At 41.7% G+C, this 26,149-nt stretch overlaps 1 protein-coding gene across 1 annotated transcript in view; it reads left to right on the top strand.

Annotated features, from left to right (window-relative positions):
• Positions 1-23,344, top strand: part of Shq1 (SHQ1, H/ACA ribonucleoprotein assembly factor) — a 78,593-nt gene extending 55,249 nt beyond the window's left edge. The window contains exon 11 of the mRNA XM_090324072.1: positions 22,657-23,344. Coding sequence (XP_090180198.1) covers positions 22,657-23,173 — 517 coding nt within the window. The 3' untranslated portion in view covers positions 23,174-23,344. The remainder of the gene's footprint in view (positions 1-22,656) is intronic.
• The last annotated feature ends 2,805 nt before the right edge of the window (positions 23,345-26,149 follow it).

Genomic DNA, 26,149 nt, shown 5'->3' with positions numbered 1-26,149 from the left:
CCTTATTTACAGCAGAGATGGAACCAAGCCCCTGGTTTGTTACTCCAGGGTAGGAAGAACTGAGTTGGCCTAGTGGTCATGTCTTCTTCTGTCCTGGTTAATGTAGAGTGAAGGAGGTTCTGTAGGATGATATTCACATGATAGACTCTACTTCACACTTTCGCTGAAGTGCGCGATTCTCAGAGAAGAGTACAAGGATATGCCTCCACTTTGTGAGGACTTAGCTGTTTTCCACCTTAACATTTTAAAACTGCCATGGAGGACAGACGTCCTTCCTACCATCCCCTGTCACTTGTAATCATTGTAAACCTGTAGTGCTGAAGGCATCCTGTTAAATCCAGGCCCACCAAGAGATAAGCAGATATTCTAGGTGGTTTAAATATTCTAAGGGAAGTTACTTCTCTGGCAAATTGTAAAACATTAAGTATTACATTCGCAGCTAATGATTTGCATGTAAAATTTTTTAGAAACAATTGTGCATAATCTGAAGCAAGTTAAACCTCCATTGAATTGAAATCATTCTTGGTAAAGGGCTTACTCTGGCAGGTCAGGTTCCTCTTCAGTTTTACTGTTTATTTTTAATTAAACACACACATTCATCCTGGATGGAAGCACCGTTGAGGGAGGATTAGTCCACACCAGTATCCATGCACTTGCAAGCCTGCCAGTGATTTCATGGAGACAAGATTTGCTTAATGGCTCTCTACCCCATTTCCAGGGCCTCAGCAGTGCCCACTGGTGTTCCTCATTAGACTTCTCTTATAAGAAATGTGCCAATAAATCATAACACCACAGAGGTTTCTATAGATTTAAGATTAAAATAACCCTTTGTGAAGATGTGAATGCTCTCTATCCAAATATGGAGAAAACTCACAAATGAATTGTATATCTGCTTGATAACATTTTATGGAATTTGCACTTAATCTCCTTTTTGTTTGTGATTTTATCCTACTTATTGTTTTCAAATTAACATTTTGTTTTAGTTTCAGAGTCACCAGAAAATTATAAAGGTAGTGGAGAGAGTTGCCAAATTCCCCATACCCTGTTCCTCTGTTGTTGATGTCTTACATTAGAATGGCATGTCTGTTATTTAGATGTCCTTAGGTTGGAGAGTAGGGTGGGGTGGGCATGAAGTGTGTGCCACCATGCCAAGCTTAGATTTCTTTAGCTCTTAACCAGGCATGGTAGCTCACGTCTGTAATTATAGTTACTCAGGAGGCTGAGATCTGAGAGTTGTGGTTCAAAGCCAGGCTGGGCACTGAAGACCCTAAAGACAATGAGACTTTTCAATTAACCACTAGAAAACCAGAAGTGGCTCTATGGCTCGGCGGTAGGGCAGTAGCCTTGAGCTAAAGAGCTCAGGGACAATGTCCAGGCCCAGGTAGGGTGGTAGCCTTGAGCTGAAGAGCTTAAGGGCAGTGCCAAGGCCCAGAGTTCAAGCAAGACCCATGACCGACAAAAAATAAAATTAAATTAAAAATAAATAAAAAATAAATAAAAAACTTCTTTTTTTTTTTTTTTCTTGAGAACTGGAACCCAAATCAGAAAAAATGTTTTGGGGGGTATTTTTATTATCTAGGAGTTTAAAAGTTCTTGAAAGGTGATGGGCTCTTGAGATATCCATAGGATTTGATACATATGATGAGTTTCATCATCATGGTATTAATCTTGGGGGAAAGAGAGGACATTGTGACATATTTGAGATTTTTCTTTTTTTGTCAGTTGTGGTACTTGAACTCAACCTGGACACTGTCCCTGAGCTCTTCAGCTCAAGGCTACTGCCCTACCCCTTGCGCCACAGCGCCACTTCCTATTTTCTTGTGATTATTGAAGATAAGGGTCTCATGGACCTTTTAGTGCCTGGGCTGGCTTTGAACTGCGATCCTCAGATTTCAGCCTTCTGAGTAGCTAGGATTACAGGCATGAGGCACCGCACCCAGCTATATTTGAGAATTTTTGGAAATTTCAAAATATAATCATCATTTTTACTTATAGATGTACCCAGGCATAAATAGAGAAAGTTTGTAAAAAATAAATTTGGCAAGACTATACATCTTTATATTGATTTTTCTCAAGTGTGAATATGGGTTATTGTGACAAAAGAAGGCCATTTTCAGAAGAGGATAAATGCATGTGTGCCACACAAGGAGTATCCTATATATATGCCTTGCTTTAGCTCTGGCTGGGTGGCTGTGTTACCTTTGTCTCTGGCCTTTCTTGTTTTAGTCTCAGATAAATGCCTCTGGACCTCTCAGTCTCTTTGTTTTGACTGGCTGGAACCATGGTTTACACAGTGAGAAAGTGCACCTCTTTGCTCTTGAGGGTTCGGGGGTGGGAGGGCCTCTGGGCTCTTGGAAGGAAACTGGTAGGATGGAGTGAGTGTGGTGATGATTGATGTAGTCAGGTTGTGTAAACCAGCCTCTGTAGGTATTGGAGAGTTTTCCCCGTGCCTGGATTGTCTTAACATCTTACTAGAGAAGAGACATGCTTGATTAATGTGGCGTGTGTGGTTATCACACTCAGAGTCCTCTGCCTAAGCAGAGCTTTGTCAAGAGCATCCTGTGAACAGTCACCAGCAAGCTTTTTTTTTTAAACTGACAACTTCAAGTACAATTTCTTTTTTCATCTGCCTATTATGATTGAAACCCAATCCTTGTTATAACATAATTATCTCAGCTGAAGCCAGCAGGGAATTGCTGTTTTAATGGAAGGGGTGTGAAGTCCCCTAAATAAATAGAGGATTAATTACATTCCCAGCATGTTGTGAAGGTGATGAAATTGATTGTGATCATTCGACTTGTCCTGTTTCCTGCTCTGACTACTTTCTTGAATAAATAGAAGCTGGGGAAATAATAAATAGAGCTCCGAAGTGTGCTGTTGGCCAGGAAGTGTTGGAAAAGGATCTCTGTGAACCTGTTCAGAGTTTAAGTGATTTGTATGTTTATTTAAAACAGTTCTATCACTAGTTATGCTTATACTGTTCTCAGTTTAGCACCTTTCCAGGAAATCACTTTTATTTCAAAAAGATGATTAATAGCTGAAAATTACTTGGGCAATTTTTTGCTTTTGTCTCTTTTTTTGAGACAGGGTCTTGCTATGTATCTGGGATAGCTGCAGACTTAAGATCTTCCTATCTAAGCCTCTCAAATGTTCAGATTATAGGTGTATACACCATGCCTAGACAACAAGTTATATTTAAATGGATGGATATTAAAAGTTCTTTGTCTATTCCTGGGAGAGGTGTAGTGATTGAACTCAAGGCCTTTCACATGCAAGGCACGCACTCTACTGCTGAGCTGTCACTAGCCCAATATTAGCAAATGTCTGATTGAGATTTTGATTGTGCATTATTCTTATTTTTAGTTTTATATTTTCGGAAAGTACTGGAATTTGAACTCAGGGCCATGAGCCTGGCAGATGCTCTATCATCATTGGGAGCCTGATTGAGGAGATAGTGGTATTACACTGTTGTGAAAAGTCATAAGCAGAAAATGCATACTGAACTGGTTCATGCATGTTAGAAATACATTCACAGAACAACATCTAAGAAAGACACACATTCTTGTTCATACAAATTGTCTCTGGTTGTAAACTCATGGGCAGATTTCCTATTTTATACTTATTTTTGGCATGTTATACAGTGACTCTCTCTCTCTCTCTCTCTCTCTCTCTCTCTCTCTCTCCCTCTCTCCCTCCCTCCCTCCCTCCCTCTCTCTCTCTCTCTCTATATATATATATATATATATCCTTACCACCACATATTTTCTTAACAGTATACATCTTAAGGCTTAAAGGAGTGCTTGAAGCTGGGTGCTGGTAGCTTACACCTGTAATACTAGCTACTCAGGGGGGTGAGATCTGAGGATTACCAACCCAAGCTGGAAAGTCCGTGAGATTCTTATCTCCAATTAACCCCCAGAAAACCAACCAGAAGCGGTGCTATGGCTCAAGTGGTACAGCATTAGCCTTAATAAAAAGAATCTCAGAGCCAGGAGCATGACCTAGTGGTAGAGTGCTTGCCTAGCATGCATAAAGCCCTGGGTTCAATTCCTTGATACCACATACACAGAAAAGGCCGCAAAGGTATACGTCATGGATAAGAGATTGATAGTTTGGGCTGAGTTTAGGTCATACCTCACCTTCCAAACATTGGAGAATGTGAGCCTTGCTCCAACAGCATCAGGAAGCTAGTAAGGATTTCAAGAGCCTGTGGGAGATTACTGGGGTTGCAGTGAGACATGTTCAGGGCAATCTGAAGGCTGTTAGGAGTGCCCTTGTGAGAGATGGATGTGGCCTTTGTGAGGATGGAGGATGTAAGAACTAAAATACATTTGGGGATGAAAGAAAGGCAACATAGAAGATGATGCCTAGGTATGTGGCTTGTACAGTTGAATAAGTGATAGAATTTGAAAAGTAAGTCTCAAAATACTTTTGCGGGGAAAATTTTGAGTATAGAACTTAGCCTCTTGATAATTCAGGCAATAGCTACTTTTCCTGTGACTCTGTTCTCTCTCTCTCTCTCTCTCTCTCTCTCTCTCTCTCTCTCTCTCTCTCTCTCTCTCTCTCTCTCTCTCTCCTCTCCCTCTCCCTCTCCCTCTCTCCCCCTCTCCCCCTTCTCCCCCCTCTGTCCCTCCCTCCCTCCCTCCCTCCCTCCCTCCCTCCCTCCTGCTGTCTTTCTGTCTCTTTTTTCTCAGCCTCCTGAGTAGCTAGGATTATAGGCATGAGCCACTGTGCCCAGCTTTAAATCCCTCTTTTTCTTTTTTTGCCAGTCCTGGCCTTGAACTCAGGACCTGAACACTGTCCTTGGGCTTCCTCAAGCCTGGTGCTCTACCACTTGAGCCACAGCACCACATCTGGCTTTTTTCTGTGTATGTGGTACTGAGGAGTTGAACCCAGATCTTCGTGCATGTTAGGCAAACACTCTACCACTCTACCACTAGGCCAAACTCCCAGCCCTCTTTTTTTAATTGTATTTTATTGTCAGGGTAATGTATAGAGGGGTTACAGTTTCAGGGGTATCAAACGTTGATACCCCTTTTCTTATTTTTGTCCCCCTTTCCCTCCCCTCACTCCCTCTCAGTCATCCTGTAAAGAACTATTTGGCTCCGTTATCTACTGAGAGTTTGCCATATATGTTTTTTTTTAATAATTTTATTGTATAGTTACAGAGTGTAGTTATTTTCTTAAAATAGCCCTTTATTAAATATGCCAATAAAGTATAATAATATATATTGTATATGAACAGATCATGGAATAATATTAAATGGAACAGTTATGTACTACTACCATCAATCTCAAGAAATAGAACAATCTGAGCCTAGCTACTCAGGAGGCTGAGATCTGAGGATCGCAGTTCAAACCTAGCTTGGGCACTAAAGTCTGTGAGACTCTTATCTCCAATTAACTCCCAGAAAACCTGACCTGCCAGAGTAAGCCCTTTTTCAAGAATGATCTCAATTCAAGGGAGGTTTAACTTGCTTCAGATTATGCACAATTGTTTCTGGAAACTTTTACATGCAAATCATTAGCTGCAAATGTAACACTTGATGTTTTACAATTTGTCAGAAAAGTAACTTCCCTTAGAATATTTAAACCACCTAGAATATCTGCTTATCTCTTGATGGGCCTGGATTTAACAAGGGTAGGGCGGTAGCCTTGAACTGAAGAACTCAGGGACAACGCCCAGGCCCAGGATTCAAGTCCCACGACTGAAAAAGAAAGAGAAGGAGAAGGAGAGGGAGAGGGAGAGGGAGAGGGAGGGAGAGAGAGAGAGGGAGGGAGGGAGAGAGAGAGAGAGAGTGAGAGAGAGAAAGAGAGAGAGAGAGAAGAGAGAGAGAGAGAGAGAGAGAGAGAGAGAGAGAAAGAAAGAAAGAAAGAAAGAAAGAAAGAAAGAAAGAAAGAAAGAAAGAAAGAAAGAAAACAATATCCCAGAGGCTCCCTTTGAAACTAGCCCCCTCCAACATCCCCACCCACTGCAAAAAACTATAATGTGTCAGTCATTCTTTTCCTTCATTTACCTATATATCCTGGGCTTACTGTTTGTCTGACTTAATTCATTTTTTAGTTTTTGGTAGTTCTGAAGTTTATGCCAGGCCTCTCACTTGCTAGGCAGGTGCTCTTACACTTCTAGCCTTCTTTTTGCCTAGTTCTCTTCAGAATAATCTTGCTTCCCACCCAGACATGCACTGTCCAGTGTAGGCTTCCCATCACTAGTGGGATTACAGGTGCATGCCATTGCATCTAGCTTCTCTCTGTGGAAATGAAGTCTCATGGACTTCTCTGCCTGGCAGGTCTTGGATTCATGCATGACTTTCCTGTTCTCAGCATGCCACTGTCCCCAGCTGTGTGTTACAAAGGGGTCTCGTCTACTTTTGTGCCTGGCATGTCCTTGAAATTGAATCCTCTCAAAGTCCTAATAATTAAGATTACAGGTGTGAGCCACCTGCTCCCAGCTTAATTTTCCTTGCTTTTGAACATTGAGCACATGAAATCATTTGAGATGTGTTCTTCTGTTACTTCAGTTCTTTCCCTTGCTGGTGTTTGGTTTTATTCACAAGCCATGGTGCTATGCTGTGTTCCTTTGTTTCTTCCATGTACTCTGCCATGGTCCCAGCACTCTGCACTTGAGTCTGTTTTATAAATCGCTCCAGTGACAGCTAGCTCCCATCTTGGGAATTAAGGGAGAACCGTTCTATGTATCATCAGGTGTGTTCCAGAGTGGGCTTTAGCAGCTTTGAGTGGAGGTCCTTAGAGGGACCCTTCCTAGTTGTATCAGACTTTCCTCCAGTGGTTGTGCTGGTTTTTGTCAACTTCTATCCCCACCAGCAGCCATATAGAATTTCCCCCCCTGGTTTTGCTTTCATACTTTCACTTTGCTCAAACCCATTTTTTTTTTTTTTTTTTTTTTTTTTTTTTTTTTTGCCGGTCTTGGGCTTAAGCTCAGGGCCTGAACACTGTCCTTGGATTTTTCTCAAAGCTAGAACTCTACCACTTGAGCCTCAGCACTTCTGGCTTTTTCTAAGTATGTGGTACCAAGGAATCGAACCTGGGTCTTCGTGCATGCTAGGCAAGCACTTTAACCACTAGGCCAAACTCCCGGCCCTCTCCAACCACTTTAATTTGCACTTTCCTACAGTTAATGGAGCAGAGCACACATATTCCATGTACTTTCCAGTCACTGGTGATTCCACTCCTGTAAAACTCTTGTACTCTGACTTTCTCAGTGGGGCTGTCTTTCTTTTCAATTTGTAGGGCTCTTCCAGTATCTGAAATACTAGCCCTTTTGGTTAAATATGTTGTACACATTTTCTCCCCATTGGTAATTGATCTTTCGTTCTCCTTGTCATGTCTTCACAAACAGAAGTTTTTAATTTTAATGTTGTAGAATTTTATCAGTACGTTCCCTCATGGCTGTGCTTGTTTAAGAAAGACTTTATGATTTGGTTGTCATAAAGATATTTCCCTACAGTACTTTCTAAAATTTGTATTTTTTTGCGATTAGCATTTAAGTTTTTAGACCACCTGGAACTGATTTTTTTTTGTGTGTGTTGTGAAGTAGGAAATCCAGTTTCCTGTTTCTCCATGTGGACACTCTTATCTCAGCTCTATTTATTGAGTGGTCTAGCCTTTGCATGTTGGCCATCATAAATCAAGTTTACATGTATTCATGGGTCTATTTCTGGGTTGGCTGTTCAATTCCTCTGATTTACTTGTCTATCAAGCACCAGTACCACACTGTCTTAATTACTGTAGCATTCTAGCTTAGAATCAGCTTGTCAAGTTGCATGAAAACTATTTTTATTGGAATTGCTTTGAATCTATTAATCACTTTAGGGAGGCTGAAACATTTGGTCTTTTTTGCCAGTAACATAGTATGACACTCAAGTTTTCTTTAATGTCCATCATAAAATTTTGTAATCTTTTTCATAAAAGACTTACACATATTTTGCTAATTTATTGTTTTATATTCTGGTTGCTGTTATAAAAAGGGTCTCTTCTTAAAATGGTCATTTTCAAGCTGCCTGTTTAAAGTACATATGGGCACTTTTTATATTGACTTGGTATCTAGCTGCCTTAGCAAATTGCTTTAACTCTGATTGTCTTCAGTTGTCCGGTAGACAGTTGGAAATGCACACAATGAGGGTGAACACACACACACACCTTCTCAAAGCTATATGTCCTTGTTTTTCTTTTTCCTATTTTCTTCACCTCTAGCTATAGTCTAGACCCACCAGTACCATGATGAATGGACATGGAGGGGAGGAGCTGGGAAGGTGGCTCAGTGATAGAGTGCTTGCCTAGCGTACATGAAGCCTCGGGTTTAATTCCTCAGCCCCATATAAACAAAAAAAAAGCCAAAAGTGGTGCTTTGTGATTTCAAATGTTTTGAAATGTACTGAGTTTTCATTAGCATTCCATTTCAAATATATGGATTTTGGCAGTAGTGTTTGTTGATGTTTGTCTTGTGCTGGTCCTGGGACTTGAACTTTTTTGCTCAAGGCTAGCACTGTACTACATGAACCACAGCTTACTTGAGAATGTTTGCCGGACAACTAGAGATAAGCATCTTACAGACTTCCCTGCCCAGGCTTCTTCAAACTGTGATCCTCAGATCTCAGCCACTTGAGTAGATAGAATCACAGGGGTGAGTCACCAATGCCCTGCTGACAGTAATGTTTTTATTGTTGGTTTGTAATTTCATTGCATACTATTACTTTGAAACCACCTGAGATTCATTTTGTATCTACTACATAGTCAGTTTTCATAAATTTTCAATGTTATTCTTCAAAATAATTCATTTTGGCAGTGCTGGGTTTTGGACCCAGGGCCTCATGCTTGCTAGGTGGGCTCTCTCTTGTGTGAACTACTCTGCCAGTGTATGTATTTCCTATTGTTAGCCTATTGTCCTTTCGTGTGTGTGTGTGTGTGTGTGTCTGTCTGTCTGTCTGTGTCTGTGTCTCATTTGTCAGTTTTGAATGAAGAAATGTATGGACATCTCCTGCTGTGCTGACAGGCCTGTCAATTCTTCCTGTAGACCTGCCAGTTCTTACTTTCTGTGTAAAGTCATGTCATTTGGTGTTAACAGTTTGTAATTGTTATAAATTGTTATGATAGTTCTATCTCCTGGTGAGTTAACATTTTTCATTATGTAGTAATCTATTTTTATCACTTATAAAGCCTTTTGCATTACAATCTGTTCTGTTTAATTTAATAGTGAGTAGCATATCTGTCCGAGGTATTTTTTTTTAATTTGCCTTGCTTATACTTATTCTTCTGGTCTTTGCAGGGTTTAATTTTTATCAGCATTTTTTTAAATAGACTTTTTAAAAACACATTTGAACTCCAGTGTTCAAACTCTGGGTTTGAACCCTGGGGCTTCCTGCCCACTGACCAAGTGCTCTGCCACTTGAGCCATGCCTTCTGTTCTCTTTTTTGGCTTTGGTTATTTTTCAGATAAGTCTTATTTTTATAAGTTAGGGCTGTCCTCAGACTACAATCCCTACCTGTGCTTCAGTGTAGCTGGGGTAATAGGTGCATACCTTGGTGCCTGACTTGTTGATTCAGCAAGGGTATGATGAACTTTTTGCTCTGGCTGGCCTCAAACTACAATCCTCCTACTTCTGTCTCCTGAGGTGGTAGGATTAAAGACAGGAGCCAGCATACATGGCATCAACTTTTTTTTTTCTTTCTAAGATTTTTTTATTAAAGAATTTATTAACATTGATTTTTACATCATATTTCAAATGTCATGTTTGACAAACAAGTGTTCAAGAAGGGAATCTCTATATATAATCATTGGCACTTAGGTTTTAGAACATAATTAGAATTAAGCCAAAGGTTTGCATGTTATAGATACATATTAATCTATGTAATAAGACATTATGTTTATAGAGTATATAGCCCATCTTATTTATTTATTTATTGCCATTCCTGGGCTTGAGCTCAGGGCCTAAGCACTGTCCTTGGACTTTCTCAAGGCTAGAGCTCTACCACTTGAGCATCAGTACCATTTCCGGCTCTTTTCCCTGTATGAGGAATCGAACCCAGGTCTTTGTGCATGCTAGGCAAGCACTCTACCATTAGGCCAAACTCTCAGCCCCCCATCATAGATTTTTATGTCTATAAAGTTATGTTTATAGCTTCAATACCATGTCCATAAATGACTGGTTTCCAGTGAACTCAAATATAATTGTAAAATTTACCTGTTGTGTATGTAAAAATTGTACTTTGAACATATGATGTACATAACTGGTCCCCATCTAAGTCACTGTAATATTTATCAAGTATGTACTGTATACCAGGCACTGGGCAAAGAGCTTTATAAACATTCTCCCTCTTTATCTCATAGGCTGCCTATGAATTTGGGTTATGTCCTCATTGCAGCTTGGAGAGATCAAGTAACCTAGTCCTGTTTGACATCAGAACCTAAAGTCTTGGCTGCCTTGCTATGGTAACCCAGGCATCTGGTGTCTTGTAGAATTTGCAGTCACCTGATGATGATGCACATTCTGTTGATGAGTATCTGACCCAGTGTCTTATGAGTTTCTGGTTGAGTTGGGGAGATAAGACAATATATGCAGAGAGCAGAGTAAGTGAACTTCTGAGTGACTCTGTCCCTATCTCAGTTGATTGTTTAGGATATTGTAATAAGAAAGACACAGAAGAGAGCATCAGGCTGGAACAGGGACGGGAAGGTGATGGGATCTAACCTGGCACGTAGATAAAAGGAAGATGGACTCAGTAGGACTCCCCTTGGAGCAAATCTCAAGTCAAAACTGACCTGTCAGGCAGTGTTGTCATCACCATACCATGGTGGTTATGTGTTGAACTCATTGAGTGCTCAGGAATGGAGAGATGAAACAAGATCTGCAAACTAGAGGCCCCTGGGTCACATTTAGCCCTCAGTAAGTTTGGAAAACTTAAATTAGTTGTCAGTACTTAAAAGTTGGAAGGTTTTTTAGAAAAGTCTGGACTTACAGCTGCTCTTAAAATCATAGAAGTACTGGCAGTTGCTGGGCCCACATCCCCACATGGCAAAATTGGCCGGAGCTAGGGCCAGCTGTCCCCATTATGTAGGACAAGTGCTCTCGATTCTGTCACAGACCCCCATCTACTCACTAGGCTCCATCTGTCTAGCTCTGCAGCCATAGAGTTTGTGGCCTTGGACTTGGCTTAACACAGGAGCTCTCATACTGGACTTGGTTCCTGACACACTGCAGGCCCTATGCAAATAGAAGTTTTTTTTTTCTTTGCTACCGGATTCAAGGGTCTAGCAACATGCCTACCAGTCCTGCGTACTCGTGCCATGTGGAACCTGGATAGCAGCAGGGACTGCACTAGAGCAAAGTGGCTTTTGGATGCCGCCACTGCACTTCAGAGTGTTTAGGTGAGAAACAGTCCTCTCAGCCTGGTTGCATAGTTTGAATCTTGTTCTCAGTACACACTGTTGCTCACCATTAGACTGCACAGAGGAGGCTTGTGGTACAGGAAGCAATCTGCATACATTGTCAAAGACCAAACCTTGCATCAGCATTGCTACTTCCAACTCCCTGCAGGAGAGGCAGCACATTCCTGTTGTTTTCTTTTCCACACAGCCACTAAACAATAGGAACAAAAAATGCACAAGGAAGGCAGGCTTCCAGCACAGACTTTGTCGCACACAGCAGGCTAAGAGCATGACAAAGATCATAGCAGCACTCTGAATCCTGTGTGTAAACCTAGTTACCTTTGTGTAAGACTCTGATCTCCTTCCTAGCTGCTGACGGCAGTTCTCCACATTTAGCCTGTGTTGTTGTGTTGCTTGCTTATTTATTTATTTATTTACTCCCCTTTCTTCTGCACTTGATATTCCTCCAGGCACCATCTGAGTGCACCTTGCCTTCTGGAGCAGTAGGCAAGAAGAAAGTCCTGCTGCCTCTCCCTCAGGCTCAGGCTTTGGAATATCAAAGCCAAGGCAGAGGCATTTCTTCCTGCCTGCAGCGGGGTCAGCGATGGGTGTAATGTGCCCCTCTTAAGCTCATCTCACCTGATTTCTTGTGTTTTTAAGTAAGGAAGTGAAGAGCTTCTGCCTTTTTAGGCAGGTAGAGTCTGCAGCTCTGATCAAAGCCAAGCTCTGTGATCCCTGCCGACATCACTCCCCCGCTCTTTTGTGGGGCTGGGTTTGCTTCTGTCGAGTGCGGTGGCTCGTTCCAAACAGGAAGCATTTCAGTTGTTTCAATACTATCCTTTGAATCAAACCATAATTAGGCTTTTGCATCTAGTTCTTGTAGGAACATGAAACGTCTAGCAGCCAACAAGTTTGGTTCTAATCACCATGATCTCACAGTAGAGGTCTAAATTGTACTGTGTGGTCCTATATTTAGTAAAATAATCTCACAGCCACTCTTTCATTCTTATATTTAGTAATCAGTAATTTTTGTCAATAGCAATTTGAATCTGACTAGGACATATTGGCAACTCTTCAGTTCTAATTATAGACAGGCTTTTGCCTATGATTCTTGAGGACTAAGTGAACACTGGATTTTAGAGATGGCCAGCAAACTCATGGAATGCTCATCTCTGAGAGTCATAGTCACTGTAATAAAATGTGGACTAGGTAAAATATGGCTTCAATTTGGTAAAACTAGCCCTGGAGACTTACATACATAAATGCTTTGTCTGGTAAGGGTCCTGTGATGAAGGACAAGCCTTGCCTTCTAACACCTTGGTCAACTTTTATGTCATCAACTAATTTTATTTACCCAGGTAGCCTTACTACTTCTGAGCATAGGCCATCCCATTATCACAGGTTTATGCATATGAAAATTAAGCCACAAATGACTTTTGGGGCTCTGGCAAGTAAACACTTAACCATTCAAGGAATATGGAGGGTTTCTTACCTGCTGACATGACTGATGAGATTAATCAGGCTCGTGCATGTGGAATCGACTTGAAACCCTCAAGGCCAAGGCCAGTGGAGAACATTAGTACTTGGGATTTGTGACTTCCTGGAGGTATTACCTGGTGTCATTTACATTTCTAGGCCTCATCTTGGAGATATGCTTCTATGTGCTTTTCTAGTAGCTGAATGTTTATATAACTACTTTCCTAACTACGTTAGTTGTGGAATGATACATTCTTTATATTTATAATATAAAATACTGTCTAGCTTGTATTCATAATATAAAATTCTAGCCAATATTTTTTTCTTGCCTTCTCCTAAACCTCTGCATCTTCCTTTTAAGAAAGAGGTGATGTGTTGTTGCTTTCCGTGCACCTGGACAGTGCAGGCTGGATATCAGGCTGGAGCTTTGATTATAGAGTATGAGTGTGGGCAAGTGGGAATTCAAGTTTCAAATTGGCCCTGAGAGCTGGATAGAAGGTATGATAAGAGGTTGTCTAGGGATGAATACTTGATCTGGAGACTCGTAATGGCCACATGAGAAGCCGGGAGTAGATGTGTATGCCATATACTAGGTAATAAAGAGAGATGGAAGGCAGGGAGTAATTTAGCAGCTAAAGGTAAGAATAAACTATATCCCACAATTTAGGCCACTCAATGTATTTGGTACCTTAACCCTGTGTAGACAATTGACTGTCCACAGCCCTCAGTGCTCCCTGAGCACCCTTCCAACTATGACTTTCTGATACCTGCACTCTCCGGCACACAGTTGCTGTTTGATGTGTCTTTATATACATGAGTACAAGCTTGTGGACAAAGGATCAGTGCCTAGGCACAGTGCTTTCAGTGAATATATTGAAGGAACAGCTAGAAGGGCAGACCTGCAATCTGTCCTGAGACATGGGAGGTAGTGGCTGCTTCCATACGCCACATCACTAGTGTTTTTCCTGCCTTGCTCCCCTCACCTGTTCCTCATAGTCTTAGGATTGCCTCCATTGATAATACTAGTCTTTTTCTAGAAACCTCTGCCTCTTCTTTCTGTCCTTCCCTCACCCCATTCCAAGCCCAACACAGCTGACTTCCTTGGGGGTATGGTGACTGGGACAGAACAAGCACTTGACTCCTACTGTGCAGTGAGTCCATGAGGTGAGTCGCAGTCTGTGAAGGGCTGTAAACACTGAATCAGCCAAGGGAGGCCAGGCCAGGCCGCTGCTCCTGGGGGAGCTCCAGGTTAGGTACAGCATTTCCACCAGCTGATCAATAGAAACCTTGTTTTCATGTGTGTGTTTCTGTTTAAAGACTCTGCATTAATAAGTACTGCTGACTCTGCGTTGAAGTCATGCCCAGCAGCACTGTCAGCCTCGGCCTGGCCTTCTTCCTCTTAGGAACACTAGAATTGGGTTGGGAACATTTTAAACAGTAGAATCAGCAGTAGATAGCAGTAATGTGGAAACCATGGCACTATGTTCAAAACAAAACACTTGCTTGGAACTCAGAGGCCAAAGCTGGAACTGGAGGCAGGGCATTCTGCTTTTCTCCCACCCAGAGAACTCGAAGCTTCCACCTCCTGGGTGTGACACCAAAAGGCCACAAAAGCATGGTGAATACTGATGTGGAGGGTGATTTTCAAACAAATGTTAGTGAGTGGGTGAATTCTCACATACAGAATTTGCAAATAATGACGAATGACTTTTTCTTAAGGACAATATGTTCCAGGCAGAAGAGCAGAAATAAATGTGCTCCCCACTCCCCCTTAAAAAGTTTGATAATTGAATTTTAAAAAATAGCTTTGAAAAAATGAGGATTTCAGCAATCTTCCTATGTCAGGTGAAACTCTTTCCTCTGTACTCTGGGCACCCTAAATGTTCTCTTCCTCATCCACTTAGGGCTCTGGGTTATCATGGCTGCTTTTTTTGCAGCCATGATACATAGAGAAGACATGATCTTTTGGGTCAGAAACTATACATTGTGGCCACCATTATATCCACTATAATTAGCACATGATTGCTGGTCAATACTTATTTGACCAGCCTAGGATAGAATGCTGATGGCTTCTGATATGAGCCTGGAAACTGAAGTGTTCAGGGCAGTTGGCAGCAAACCAGTCTAACATGAACTAATGAACGGATGTAAGACTTGACAGCTATGAAGTAACAAATCACTATTGGCTTGAGAAATTCTAGTGTCATTGATGACAGGGCAGTGATGGGTCATATATGGCTTATGTCCTGTCTTTCTAGAAGGAAATTAGAAGCTCAGACTTTTTTTAGGGGGGGGTGGTCGTGGGACTTGAACTCTGGGCCTGGGCACTGTCCCTAAGCTATTCATTCAGCTCAAGGCTACTGCCCCACTCCTTGAGCCACAGCGCCACTTCTGGTATTCTGGTGATTAATTGGAGATAAGAGCCTCATGGTCTTTAGTGCCTGGGCTGGCTTTGAGCCTTAATCCTCAGATCTCAGCCTCCTGAGTTACAGACGCGAGCCATTGTGCCTGGCTAGAAACTCAGACTTTGGAAACTCAGCCAGGTGTACATCCAAGTACAAGGATTTCAGATAAGACATGGTCAATCTACAGTAGAATTTAAGAATTCTTTTTAGATTTTCTTTTCCCCTCCAGGGCTTGGTGCTGGTAGCTCATGCCTGTAATCTTAGATATTCAAGAGGTTGAGATCTAAAGATCTTGATTCAAAACTAGTCCGGGCAGAGAACTCCAAGACTCTTATTTCCAGGAAAAAAGAATCAGATAAAAGCCAGAAGTACAGATGTAGTTCAAAATAATAGAGCTCTAGCTAATTGAAACAAGCTAAACAAGAATGCAAGGGCCTGATGTCAAGTCCCAGTACCGATACATACCAGCATATACAGAGAGGGAAGGAAGGAGTGGGGGGAGACAAAGGGAAAAAAAGAAAATTTTATTTCAAGGAACTGAGGTTCAGAAAATAAATAGCTAGAGTGGTTATGGCTCTGGCTGATGAGAATAAACTTAAGTGGCACCATCTATGGTGTAACTTCTAAGGAGATGACAGAGTGAGATGCCCCAGGGTAAGTGTGAAGAATGCCAGAGAAGTTTCTGTGGTTTTTAAGAGGAAGCTTGAAAAACGAAAGCATATGATTTAATTACTCTTAGGTCTTCATTATCTATAGAGGCCTGTGTCAACAGACACCTGGGTAGAAATTCATTAATGTGTTCACCTGAATTTCAGAATTTGAAAAGCATGATTCTAACATCTAAGTCAACTGTTGTTTCACAGAGAAATGTGTTAATAAAATAGGCTCTTCTATTAAGAAGAATGAACAAAACAGTGAAAGGGCCAAGAATCTAAGCAAATCGACCCCAGTCAGCTGAACTCTACCAACATCATTTCCCCACTGTGGGTCTTCAAGTGATAATGCACTGAGCACCTGAAAACTTGACATGGATGTGTTTTATCCTCACAAGGGGAGGGGATCTCCTGTAATAATGTGTATTTTCATTACAGTTATAGCTATTAGGTATTAATGAACACTCATGTGCTTTAAAATAAAAACTTTTGAGAAAGTTAAGTTTAATGGTGCACAAGTGAAGTAAAAGTTCCCACTTTGATTAAATAGTCATACAAGTAGAATAAAGATGCTTGGTGATCCCATTTGGTTTTTTATTAAACAAGGGAAATATTGGAAATGATATTAAAGTAAAAATGAAGAAAATGAATTCTTTAGTTCAGAAAGTATTAAGATTAGTCTATGGATTCACGTCCTGGGAGGAAATGTCTTTTCTGATGACAGCTGAAATGACCCGGGGCAGTGCTTTCATACCCAAGTATAAGTTCAGTAGCAGTGAGCTATGGCTTGTGCAAAGAAATGCAGCCTATCATCTGCACACATAATGAGTTGGCTAAGGGATCTTTCTGTGAGCAATTTGAGGACTCGTGTTGGTTTGGAAGAACATGTCTTGTCTTTTAAAAAGAGTTTTGAGATAAGGGGTAAACTATTACAAGTCAGAACTGTTTACCCTGGAAAAGTGGAGGTCGTCTGTCCATGGGCCCCACCCAACTCCCAGTCTACACACTTGGCTCCACACCCTTTTTCTGAACTAGCCTTCAGATGCCTGAAATTTCCAAGACTCCCAGTATGGGGAGGGGGGGGTGTGTTTTTCAGTTGACATTTGCTCAAGCCTGTGCAGATTATAAGTGTATAAGTAATTAGCCTTCATACAGTAAGATACCAGAGCCCGCCCAGCCCAGAGTTGCAACATGGAAACACTCTCAGGACTACCCTCTGACCTGTATCCTAATTTCTGTTACTGGCAGTTGGTTTTGCCTCCTTTTGAATTTTGTGTAATTAAAATGATAAGTATCATCTGTATATTTTCAGGTGCAGTTTCACGTATTCAACATTACTTAAGCTGCATTCTGACTCTTAATTTCAATTCCTAAAGATCTCCATGAGGCACTTTGACAAGAGCAAGATAACAGAGCTCATCTGGCTATGTAGCTGCATAAGTAGGGATTCTGGGGAGAGTTGAGTGCTGAAATTACAGGGTAGGCATGTTTCTGTGCACTCTTCTCTGGCCTTTGCCTAGTGATCGTAAGGCATAGCCATCAGGACTTACTGCCCACTCTTTGCCAGTTCCCTGTTCCAACCAAGACAGAATCTCTAAAAGCATTGGACTAGTACCCCTCCCCCAGTGCACCTCCTCTTCACTTGATTGCAGCTGTAGAGACTCACTGTTTCCAAAAAAGATCCTATTCACAGGTTCCAAGAATGCAGAGTCAGCTTGTCTTTGGTGGGGACACAGCTCAACTCACTCCCTTGCTCTTTTTTTGGGTCTATCCAGCATTCTACCAGATATATAGTAATAAACTTAATTATCTATTAATTTTTATTTTCATTTTCTGTTTAAGAACTAAAACATATCATACATTTTAAGAGGAAAATCATGCTGGTGTTGGGTGTGCTAGACTCACACCTGTAATCCCAGATATATCAAGGAGACAGAGATGAAGAGGACTGAGGTTCAAGGCCATCCTGGGCAAATGGGTAGATGCCCTCACAACCAACAAGCTGGACAAATTCCCAGATACATGGGAGACAGAGGTAGGAGGACCAAAATCCAAGGCCAGCCCTGGACCAAAGCATAAAGGCAGTGGAGGTGGAGGTACAGAGTCTGCGCTTGAACCATGCAGGTCACGGGGCTCTGAAGGTGCCTCCAACAATTGAAGAAGACGACTTGACAATAGGAAAGTAGGGGAAAGTTCTTTTGTATACCAAAAGGTTGATTTGAGCATCCATATTCTGAGAGACCCTTTAAAAAATTGATGGTGCCTTGATTATTTTCTATAAAAATTAGTTGGTGAACATTCTGCAAAGACTAACATAAAGTGATGATGCTGTACACAGAATTATGTTAGCTATGATGAATACATATTGTATTTGATCCATCCTTTATCCTGAGAATCCATGAATACACTCAGTTAAAACCTGCATATTATTAAAGTTGTTAAATATGTCATCACTCTTACTTCCTAGTTTGTGGTTTCAAGGTGAAGCGTAAACCTTCTATCATGCTTGCTATTACATTTTAGTCTCAGGTTTAAGCTGCTTAAAGGTCTTTTTCTAATCATAGTTATTGTCCATTTCTGTAATGTGTTGTATAGCACCCCTCTGAAATTCCTGTCCTTCCCAGAACCTCAGAATCTGACTTTATTTGGAAGTAGAGAGAACCCTTAATCCAACACAATCTATGTTCTCTTAAGAAGCTATGCAGGGGAAATAATTGTATGGATTCACAGGCATAGAGCGTCAACATCCTGCAATAGCAGGCACAGCTGGGAGCCTTGTGTCTATGAGTCAAGGAATACCAGTGGTTGTCAGCCCCATGGGACACTACAACAAAAACATGGTATGCATTCACTCCTGCCAGCACCTTTGCTTGCCCTCAAAGCCACTTTGTAGTTGTTGGCTGTGACAGCTATAAGAAATAAATACCAAGGCTTCATGACCTACCCATAGATGACATATGTTTATTATTGTCTGTGACCACATCGGGGTGACAGTTCCATTGGCAATTGAATGAGAAATGATTGCGTTGGCCCACATTGAATATGTTTGAGTCATGTACAGTCCTCTCTGTGTTCAAATTAGTAGTTGCTTTTTCAAAGGGATTGTATGTTTCTGTTCTTGACCAAACTTGAAGTGGTTTTGGCTGCTACAGAACAACAGCAGACAGTTCTGAGAGTTCATCTATTGATATTTATTTATTTATCACCAGTTATTTTTTATGGCAGCTCTCAGATACCAGCTAGGAATTTTACAGCAACTTCTACCCTATAACCGTTTAGATTCGGTATAGAAATGCATTTGGAGAAGGCCTGAAGTTGGGAGTTTATTCTGAATTTTCAGTAGACCGAATTATCATCAGTGCCCTTTAAAAAGAATTTCTGCCTGGCTCCAGGTAGACACTAAGACTGGACATATTGGAATTGAGGGATGAATGGAAAATGGGGTGTCTTGGCCACTCTGCTGTCCCATATATCCACTGATATCCCCCTAGCTTGCCTGGAAGGCCAATGGGTTTGGGCAGAAGAAATGAAACCTAGTCATTTACCAGAGGTTGTGGTAAGCAGTTATTGCAGGAAGTGGTAAGAAGTTGGTTGGTGGTTGAAGATGAAACTCTACAGTAAGAAACAGGATGCTTGCTTTCCGTTTATGCCCGGGATTACCAGTGTGAAGTCAGTGAGGAAATTTCCTATCTGCGCGTCCCTGGCAGAGGCATGTACTACACTTTCATGACAGTTATATTTGCTGTAACTTGTCAGCAATCATTAATTGTTTTTATATCTTCCAGATAGGATATTATCCCACAGATGTACTTTACTTAAAGGTTATGTGATAGGATTAAGTTTATAGTAACTTTCTAAGAAAAACTTAGAGTATAACTTCATTAAAATACTACATGTTGTGTGTCTCATTTAGATATTAAATCTCCTCACTCTTTTAAATACATTTTTTCATAATTAAGATTCTCATGTAGACATAACACTACAACCCTGTCCCATACTTCTACTTAGCTTTTCATGTCTACCAGAATGGTGTTTTTAAGAGTCTGGATATCTGATAATGCCATCTGACAATGTTTCACATGGACTGGCAATGTTCATTTAGAATAAATCAGAGAAAATCTACTATCTACCTTAAAGAAGCTGAACTGGCAGCACCATTATTACAGTGTAAGTTGTAGAATTCACAGGGAGTAGCAGATTAGAACTAATTAACCTGTGGCTGAAAGAATAAAATGGCTATTCTGTCATGGTTTAATTTCTTCCCAAAAGAAATGCTGCTGCTGCTTTCTCCTCCTCCTCCTCCTCCTCCTCCTCCTCCTCCTCCTCCTCCTCCTCCTCCTCCTCCTCCTCCTCCTCCTCCTCCTCCTCTTCTTCTTCTTCTTCTTCTTCTTCTTCTTCTTCTTCTTCTTCTTCTTCTTCTTCTGTTATGTATATAAACTTGTTCTATACCAGTTTTAGTTTGGAATGTACATCTATATGGGAGAATTTAGAATACTGCTTTTCTAGACTTATATTTTATACCAGAACTTTAATGCTAATCAGTAAAGTAGCCAGCTTGGACTAAGAAAGGTGGGATAATAAAAAATAGTATTGAATTAGCTTGGTGAAAGATCAGAACTGAACATATACTTTAAAAAAAAAGCCACACATATTTTAACTTAATGTAATGGTAGAGTGAGAAAAAGCTTTTTGCCTGAAGGTTAGAAATTCATCTGACTGGTTTCAAGCATGATTCCTGTTTGTATCACGTGACTCTTCTTCACTCTTTTCCTGTCTGACAGTGGGCAGGTGTGTTAGCCTGGCTATAGTGGGGTGCTATCCGAAAAGAGCCAGGAGTAATAGGAGGAGCTTGCAGCACCCACACTTATACTGTCATAAAAGACACTTAGGGCATAATTTCATGCAGTAGACAATAACATTTCCAAATAGTTTCCACTTGGGAATTGATAAATCTAACATATTCAATAATATTCACAAAAGGATGCCTTCTTCTCACCCTAACCCCATCTTTCTGTGGATCTGGGCCAAGGGCCTTCCTTGCAAATGCTGAACAGGTACTTTCCCACCGAGCTACATCCAGCCCAATATTAACAAAAATAATTCAATTTTTCCTCCTTTCTAAATGGCTGTAGTTAAAGCCTAGGTATATACTTCTTTTTTACATTACTAAGCAAAAGGTGTTATTCATAGTTCCTTTGGAGGATGCTGGGTAGAATTTGTACTTTGCAAGATAGTAAGCAGAGCTCAAACTGGGAAAGAACAATGAATGTGGTCTTAAGGAACAAAACTTTACAGAGCCTAAGTGTTGGCAGGAGGCTCTGCTGTGGTAGAAGAGCTAGATATTGAGCTTTGAGTTTTCCTGTGGCTGAGATGTGACCCACCCTTGTGGTCCTCTTAACCCCTCAGAGCCTCTGTTTGTTCACCTATGGAGGGAAAACTGGAATTGATTCACCAGATGGTTGTTGGGAATACACGCAGCAATGTTTGTGGAACACAGCTTACAGGAGGAAATATTTGTTTTAGTTCGTAGTTGCAGCAGCTTTAGTCCATGGTTGCCCTGTTACTTTGGAGAACACATCATAGTGGAAGCATGTGGTGAGAAAGGCCTGCTTACTTCATGATACCTAGAAACCAAAGAGAAAGATTGAAAGATAGATGGAGTGGGGGACAGGACCCCCACAATCCCCTTCAAGGGTGCACCCCCCTGTCCCAACTGGGTCCCATCTAAACGGAACCTCCACCAGCTGGTATACCAGATACCAGTGACACAGGCTGGAACTAAGCCTTCAACACATGGGCCTTTGTGAGAGACATTTGCCATCGTTCAAAAATTCTTCCCAAGGTTCTGGTGGCTCAAAGCCTGTAGCTACTCAAGAGGCTGAAATCTGAGGATCTCAGTTTGAAGCCAGCCTAGGCAGGCAAGTCCGTGAGACTTACCTCGGGTTAAACACAAAAAAAGCTAAAAGTGGAGCTGTGGCTCAAGTGGTAGAGAATTGGCCTTGAATAAAAGGGGTAGGGTGGTTGGGGAGGCGCTCAGGGACAGTGCTTAGGCCCAGGCCCTGAGTTCAAGCCCCAGTACAACTTTTTATCTCAACATATAATCAATTTGTGTTTGAGAGTTACTTGTATTTTGTCTTGTAAGGATTGTGTACTTGTAATGTTGGATTGATGTACCCACTGTAAAGAGGGGAATTAGGGCCTGATCTTGTTAGGAGTTGCAAGGATTTTCTCTGCTTTACATCATCCTTTAGACGTAGCTTATGATGGGGCAGGGTTGAGGGTGAATGTCTTGTTTTTTTCTTTCCTTTTTTTTGTTTTTTGCCACAAAGGAGTTGGTTTTTGTTTCCTTTAATTTATAAAGCTTCCCTTTTGTGGCTTCTGAATTTTACGTCATGGTTAGAAAAGCCTTCCCCATTCCAAGACCATAAAACCTCCTGCATTTCTTCATAGTGCTGTGGTCCCATCTCTCCCCCCCCCCCCTTCCCATGTCTTCCCTGTGTGCTGTTTATGCTGGTGTGCCCAGGCAGATGGGTGGCATGGGGATTCGGCTTTGGCTTTGTTGTTTTAAGTTCTAGGCCCTGTTATCCCCAGGGTATTCAAAGAGCAATCCTAATACCTTTTTTTTTTTTTAAGATTTTATTAGCATTGATTTTTATACCATATTTCAAATGTCATGTTTAACAAACGAGTATTCAAGAAGATAATATCTCTTCTTTAAAAAAAAAAAATTGTCCAGGTCCAAAAGGTTGAGCAGTCTTGCAGAAGCCTTGAAAGAAGTGACCCTCACGAAGGCCCAGCTGGGGTTAGAGCTAGAGGAGCTGGAGGCAGCAGCGCTTCTGGTCCAGAAGGAAGAAACTTTGGGAAAAGCTGGCACAGCAAGTCCTGAAAGTAGCGAAGAATCCTCAGAAGAATCGTCGGAGGCGGAAGAATCCGGCAGCTCCTCGTCCTCTGATGGCGAGAACTGGGCTTTGGGGGGAGCTGAGCCGCTCCGGGGCCAGGCAGGGCCCATTTCTTTGCAAGGCTCCTTGGTGGCGCAGAACGAGAGCACTCTGCTTCTCAGTGTTGGCGGGGCCTGCTGCGGAAGCACAGCCCTGCAGGACCCTGCTGTCAGCCAGGGTGAACTGCTGGCCTGCTCTGGGGCCCCCAGGCAGCAGCGCAGGCCTCTGATTCAGGAGCTTGGGGATCAGCTGAGCTCCACCCTCCAGGTTTCCACAGCAGAGTGCGGGACAGAGGTGGGGACCAGTGACCCTTGAGGGCCCTTTGTGGGTGGTTGACTGTGGGGAATTAGGGCAGACATGGTTTCAGCTGGAGAAATGGATACAATTCTTTGCATATATCCAATGTTGTTTTTCAGTGAGCTACTCTTACTGTACTCATGCCTCGAATTTCTTGTTGTATTTTGAAAAATAAAGTTCTAGAACTTTTTCCAGACTGTAATTGGCGCACACTAGAATGCAGAGCCCAGTGCTGGCTTTCAGCACTAAAGAGGTATACAGAACATGTGAGAAAGTAGTCATATCTGAGGTGTGAGGGGGTGTTTCCCTATGACTACACCAGGTAAAAAACATCACCATAACCCAGGTCTTGACCTTGCCCATCATGGGGGGGAGGGGTTGTTATCTCTCTCTCCCTTCTAGCCAAATGCGTGCACACACCCCGCTGCCACTGATGTGCTTTGTGTTCAGTACAATAGCCTGCATTTCCCAGATCATAGGAAAATGAAATCTTGCAGCATGTGCTATTGTTTTGGGTCAGTATTTCACTCCAAGTAGTTACTTTGAGATTGATCCTGTTGGCAACAGCCTGTTTGTTTTGTGTTGTGTTTTCATTGTCATTGAATACACCTACTGGTTTCACTACCAGTGGGCATCTTGAGTTGCTTCCAGGTTTGCACTGTTGCAAATAAAGCTGCTTGGAGCATTTGTGTACATGTCTTTCTTGGACATATGCTTTCATTTCCCTTCAGTAAATATCTGGAAGTGGCTCTGCTGAGCCGTATGGCAGGTATACATTTAATGTTTTAAAAAGCTACAGATCTGTTTACTTGTGGTTTGGCTGTCCTGAGTTATATCCAACAGCACAGACAACTGCTCTGGGGCTAATCACTGGGTATGGTCAGTCTTCTCATCTTCACCATGCCAACAGGTGTGTATGAGCATCTTTGTGGTTTAAATTTGCATTTTCCTAAGCCTGACAGGGTTGAGTGTCTTTTCATATGCTTATCTGTCATCACATGTCTTTTTGAAGTGTCTGTTCACATCTTCTGCCAATTTTTTTTTAGACATTGTTTGTTTTCTTATTTCTGAGTTTTGAAAGTTCTTTATAAAGTCTGGGTGTAAGTCCTCATTATGAGTCATGTTTTCCTGGTTTTTTTCATGCCTTGTAATCTTTGATCCAGTGCCAACTTTTATGAATTGTATCTTGCTGGTGCTAGATATGTAACCCTACAGATTGATATTCTAGAAACTTTGTTCTGAGATGCAGCTAAGTGACTTGCTCTAGTTTGATCCTTGTGGGTCTGGCCCTTGTGATTTGTTAGGCAAGTCTAGAGGAGTGATTGGAGCACAGTATTTCTGCTTATTGATACTCCAGGCTCTTCTACCAAGGCACCATGAATGCTGGGGTTTTCAGGGTAGCTGATGGGAGTGGATGTTACTCCCCATGCAAGTACTGACTTCCCCTGCTAGTCCATTCACACAGTGCCTCTCAAGCCCTCTTCCTAACTCCTCTCAAATACTACACAGGCTTTCTCTCCCTCTCACTATTCCTCTCCATGTCCCTCCCTCTTTCTCTCTCTTCCTCCTCCTGTTTTTCCTTTTCCACCGTCCCCTCTCTCCAGATATTCAGGGTACTGTGGGAAAATCTCTTCTGGAACCTGTCCTGCAAACTCCAGCCACCTTGGTCTCCCTAAGCTCTCTGCTCTGGCCCCAGAGCTCCATGGTTCTGTACCCTGATTGTCCCTCTGACACAGTACTGGGTAGGATTATTTTAGGGTCACTGCCACCTTATTTTCTGCTCTTTGGGATCAGTCTTCATCACCCAATGTTCAGTGTCTTGAAAACCACATTCACATATTGTGCCTGTTTTTCATTAGGTTATGCCAAGACAAGAGCAATCTAGTCTGGCATCCGTCTTGCTGCTTAGAAGCTTAAGTCACCATTTGTATTTTAAGTAAGTTCCTGGAGAGGACGGGCTGTGTCTCATCTTGTCACCACTGAGCATCAGCACCATGTTCTCAGCGCTCCATAAGTACTTGATGTAAGTATGAATGGGTGAGTTAATCCAATTGTCTTTGGGGAGGAAGTACAATGACGTCTGATCAGCATTAATCTCAGTAGCAGGTTTGTTTTGTTTTGTTTCACAAGAAAAGATATGATCCTTCTTAGTTTGAGTTTAGAAAGACTGCAAGAGTATTGTTCGTAACATAAGTTCCAGTTTGCATGGACATGATAGTTGGGGTTACTGTGCCATTTGGCATTTGTGTTAACTCCTGAACACTGTAGCGGCTTGTTCAGAATGTGTATAAGACTTCCTCAGGTTCCCTGGAGAGCTTCAGAATTTCTATGACCACTTGAAGATGCCTTTGTATGCTGCACATGACCTGAAGCCAATTTGAAAAGCACCATCCACTTACCATCACCAAAACCAATTTCAAAAGCACCATCCACTCACCACCGCCAAAACCAAGCCATTGTGCAAACTTTTGGTCGCAAAGTTTAAAGCCATGGCAATTTTCTTCCTTTATCAGTTTTTCTGCCTTATGTAGGAATCTTGACAGGAGATCTTCTGTGAGATTTACCTCCATGAGACTCAGAAAAACTCCTTCCTCAAAGAACAGGTGAGAATGGTCCTCAGAAACCCTTAAAATCAGAAGCTCATTCAACATTCTCATGGGCAATGTGAGTAAACTCCTTCATTTTAGACTCCATATACCCATTATTTCCCTTCCCTTTGTTCACAAGGATTCAAGCTTTGCTATATCATATTACCTCTTCTTTGTTGAAGATCAGCTAAGAACACTATACAGCACTACATCTGTAACCCAAACACACCCCAAGGGGCTATCTTTTACTTGTTTTTAAACCAGACAACTTGCCAAACAACTTCAGAGAGCTCCTATAACCATATGAATTTCCCAGGAACCTTCCCTGAATGATGGAAGAAAAAAAAAAAACCTGTAAGTTAGGGAAAGAAGAAGGAGGCCTCAGTGACTATTTCATTGTGGTTCA

The sequence above is a fragment of the Megascapheus bottae genome, chromosome 2, assembly GCF_031878675.1.
Source record: "Megascapheus bottae isolate mThoBot1 chromosome 2, mThoBot2.hap1, whole genome shotgun sequence".
NCBI lineage: Eukaryota > Metazoa > Chordata > Mammalia > Rodentia > Geomyidae > Megascapheus > Megascapheus bottae.
Note: the sequence above shows the minus strand (reverse complement) of the source record. Positions and strands in the feature narration are given on the sequence as shown.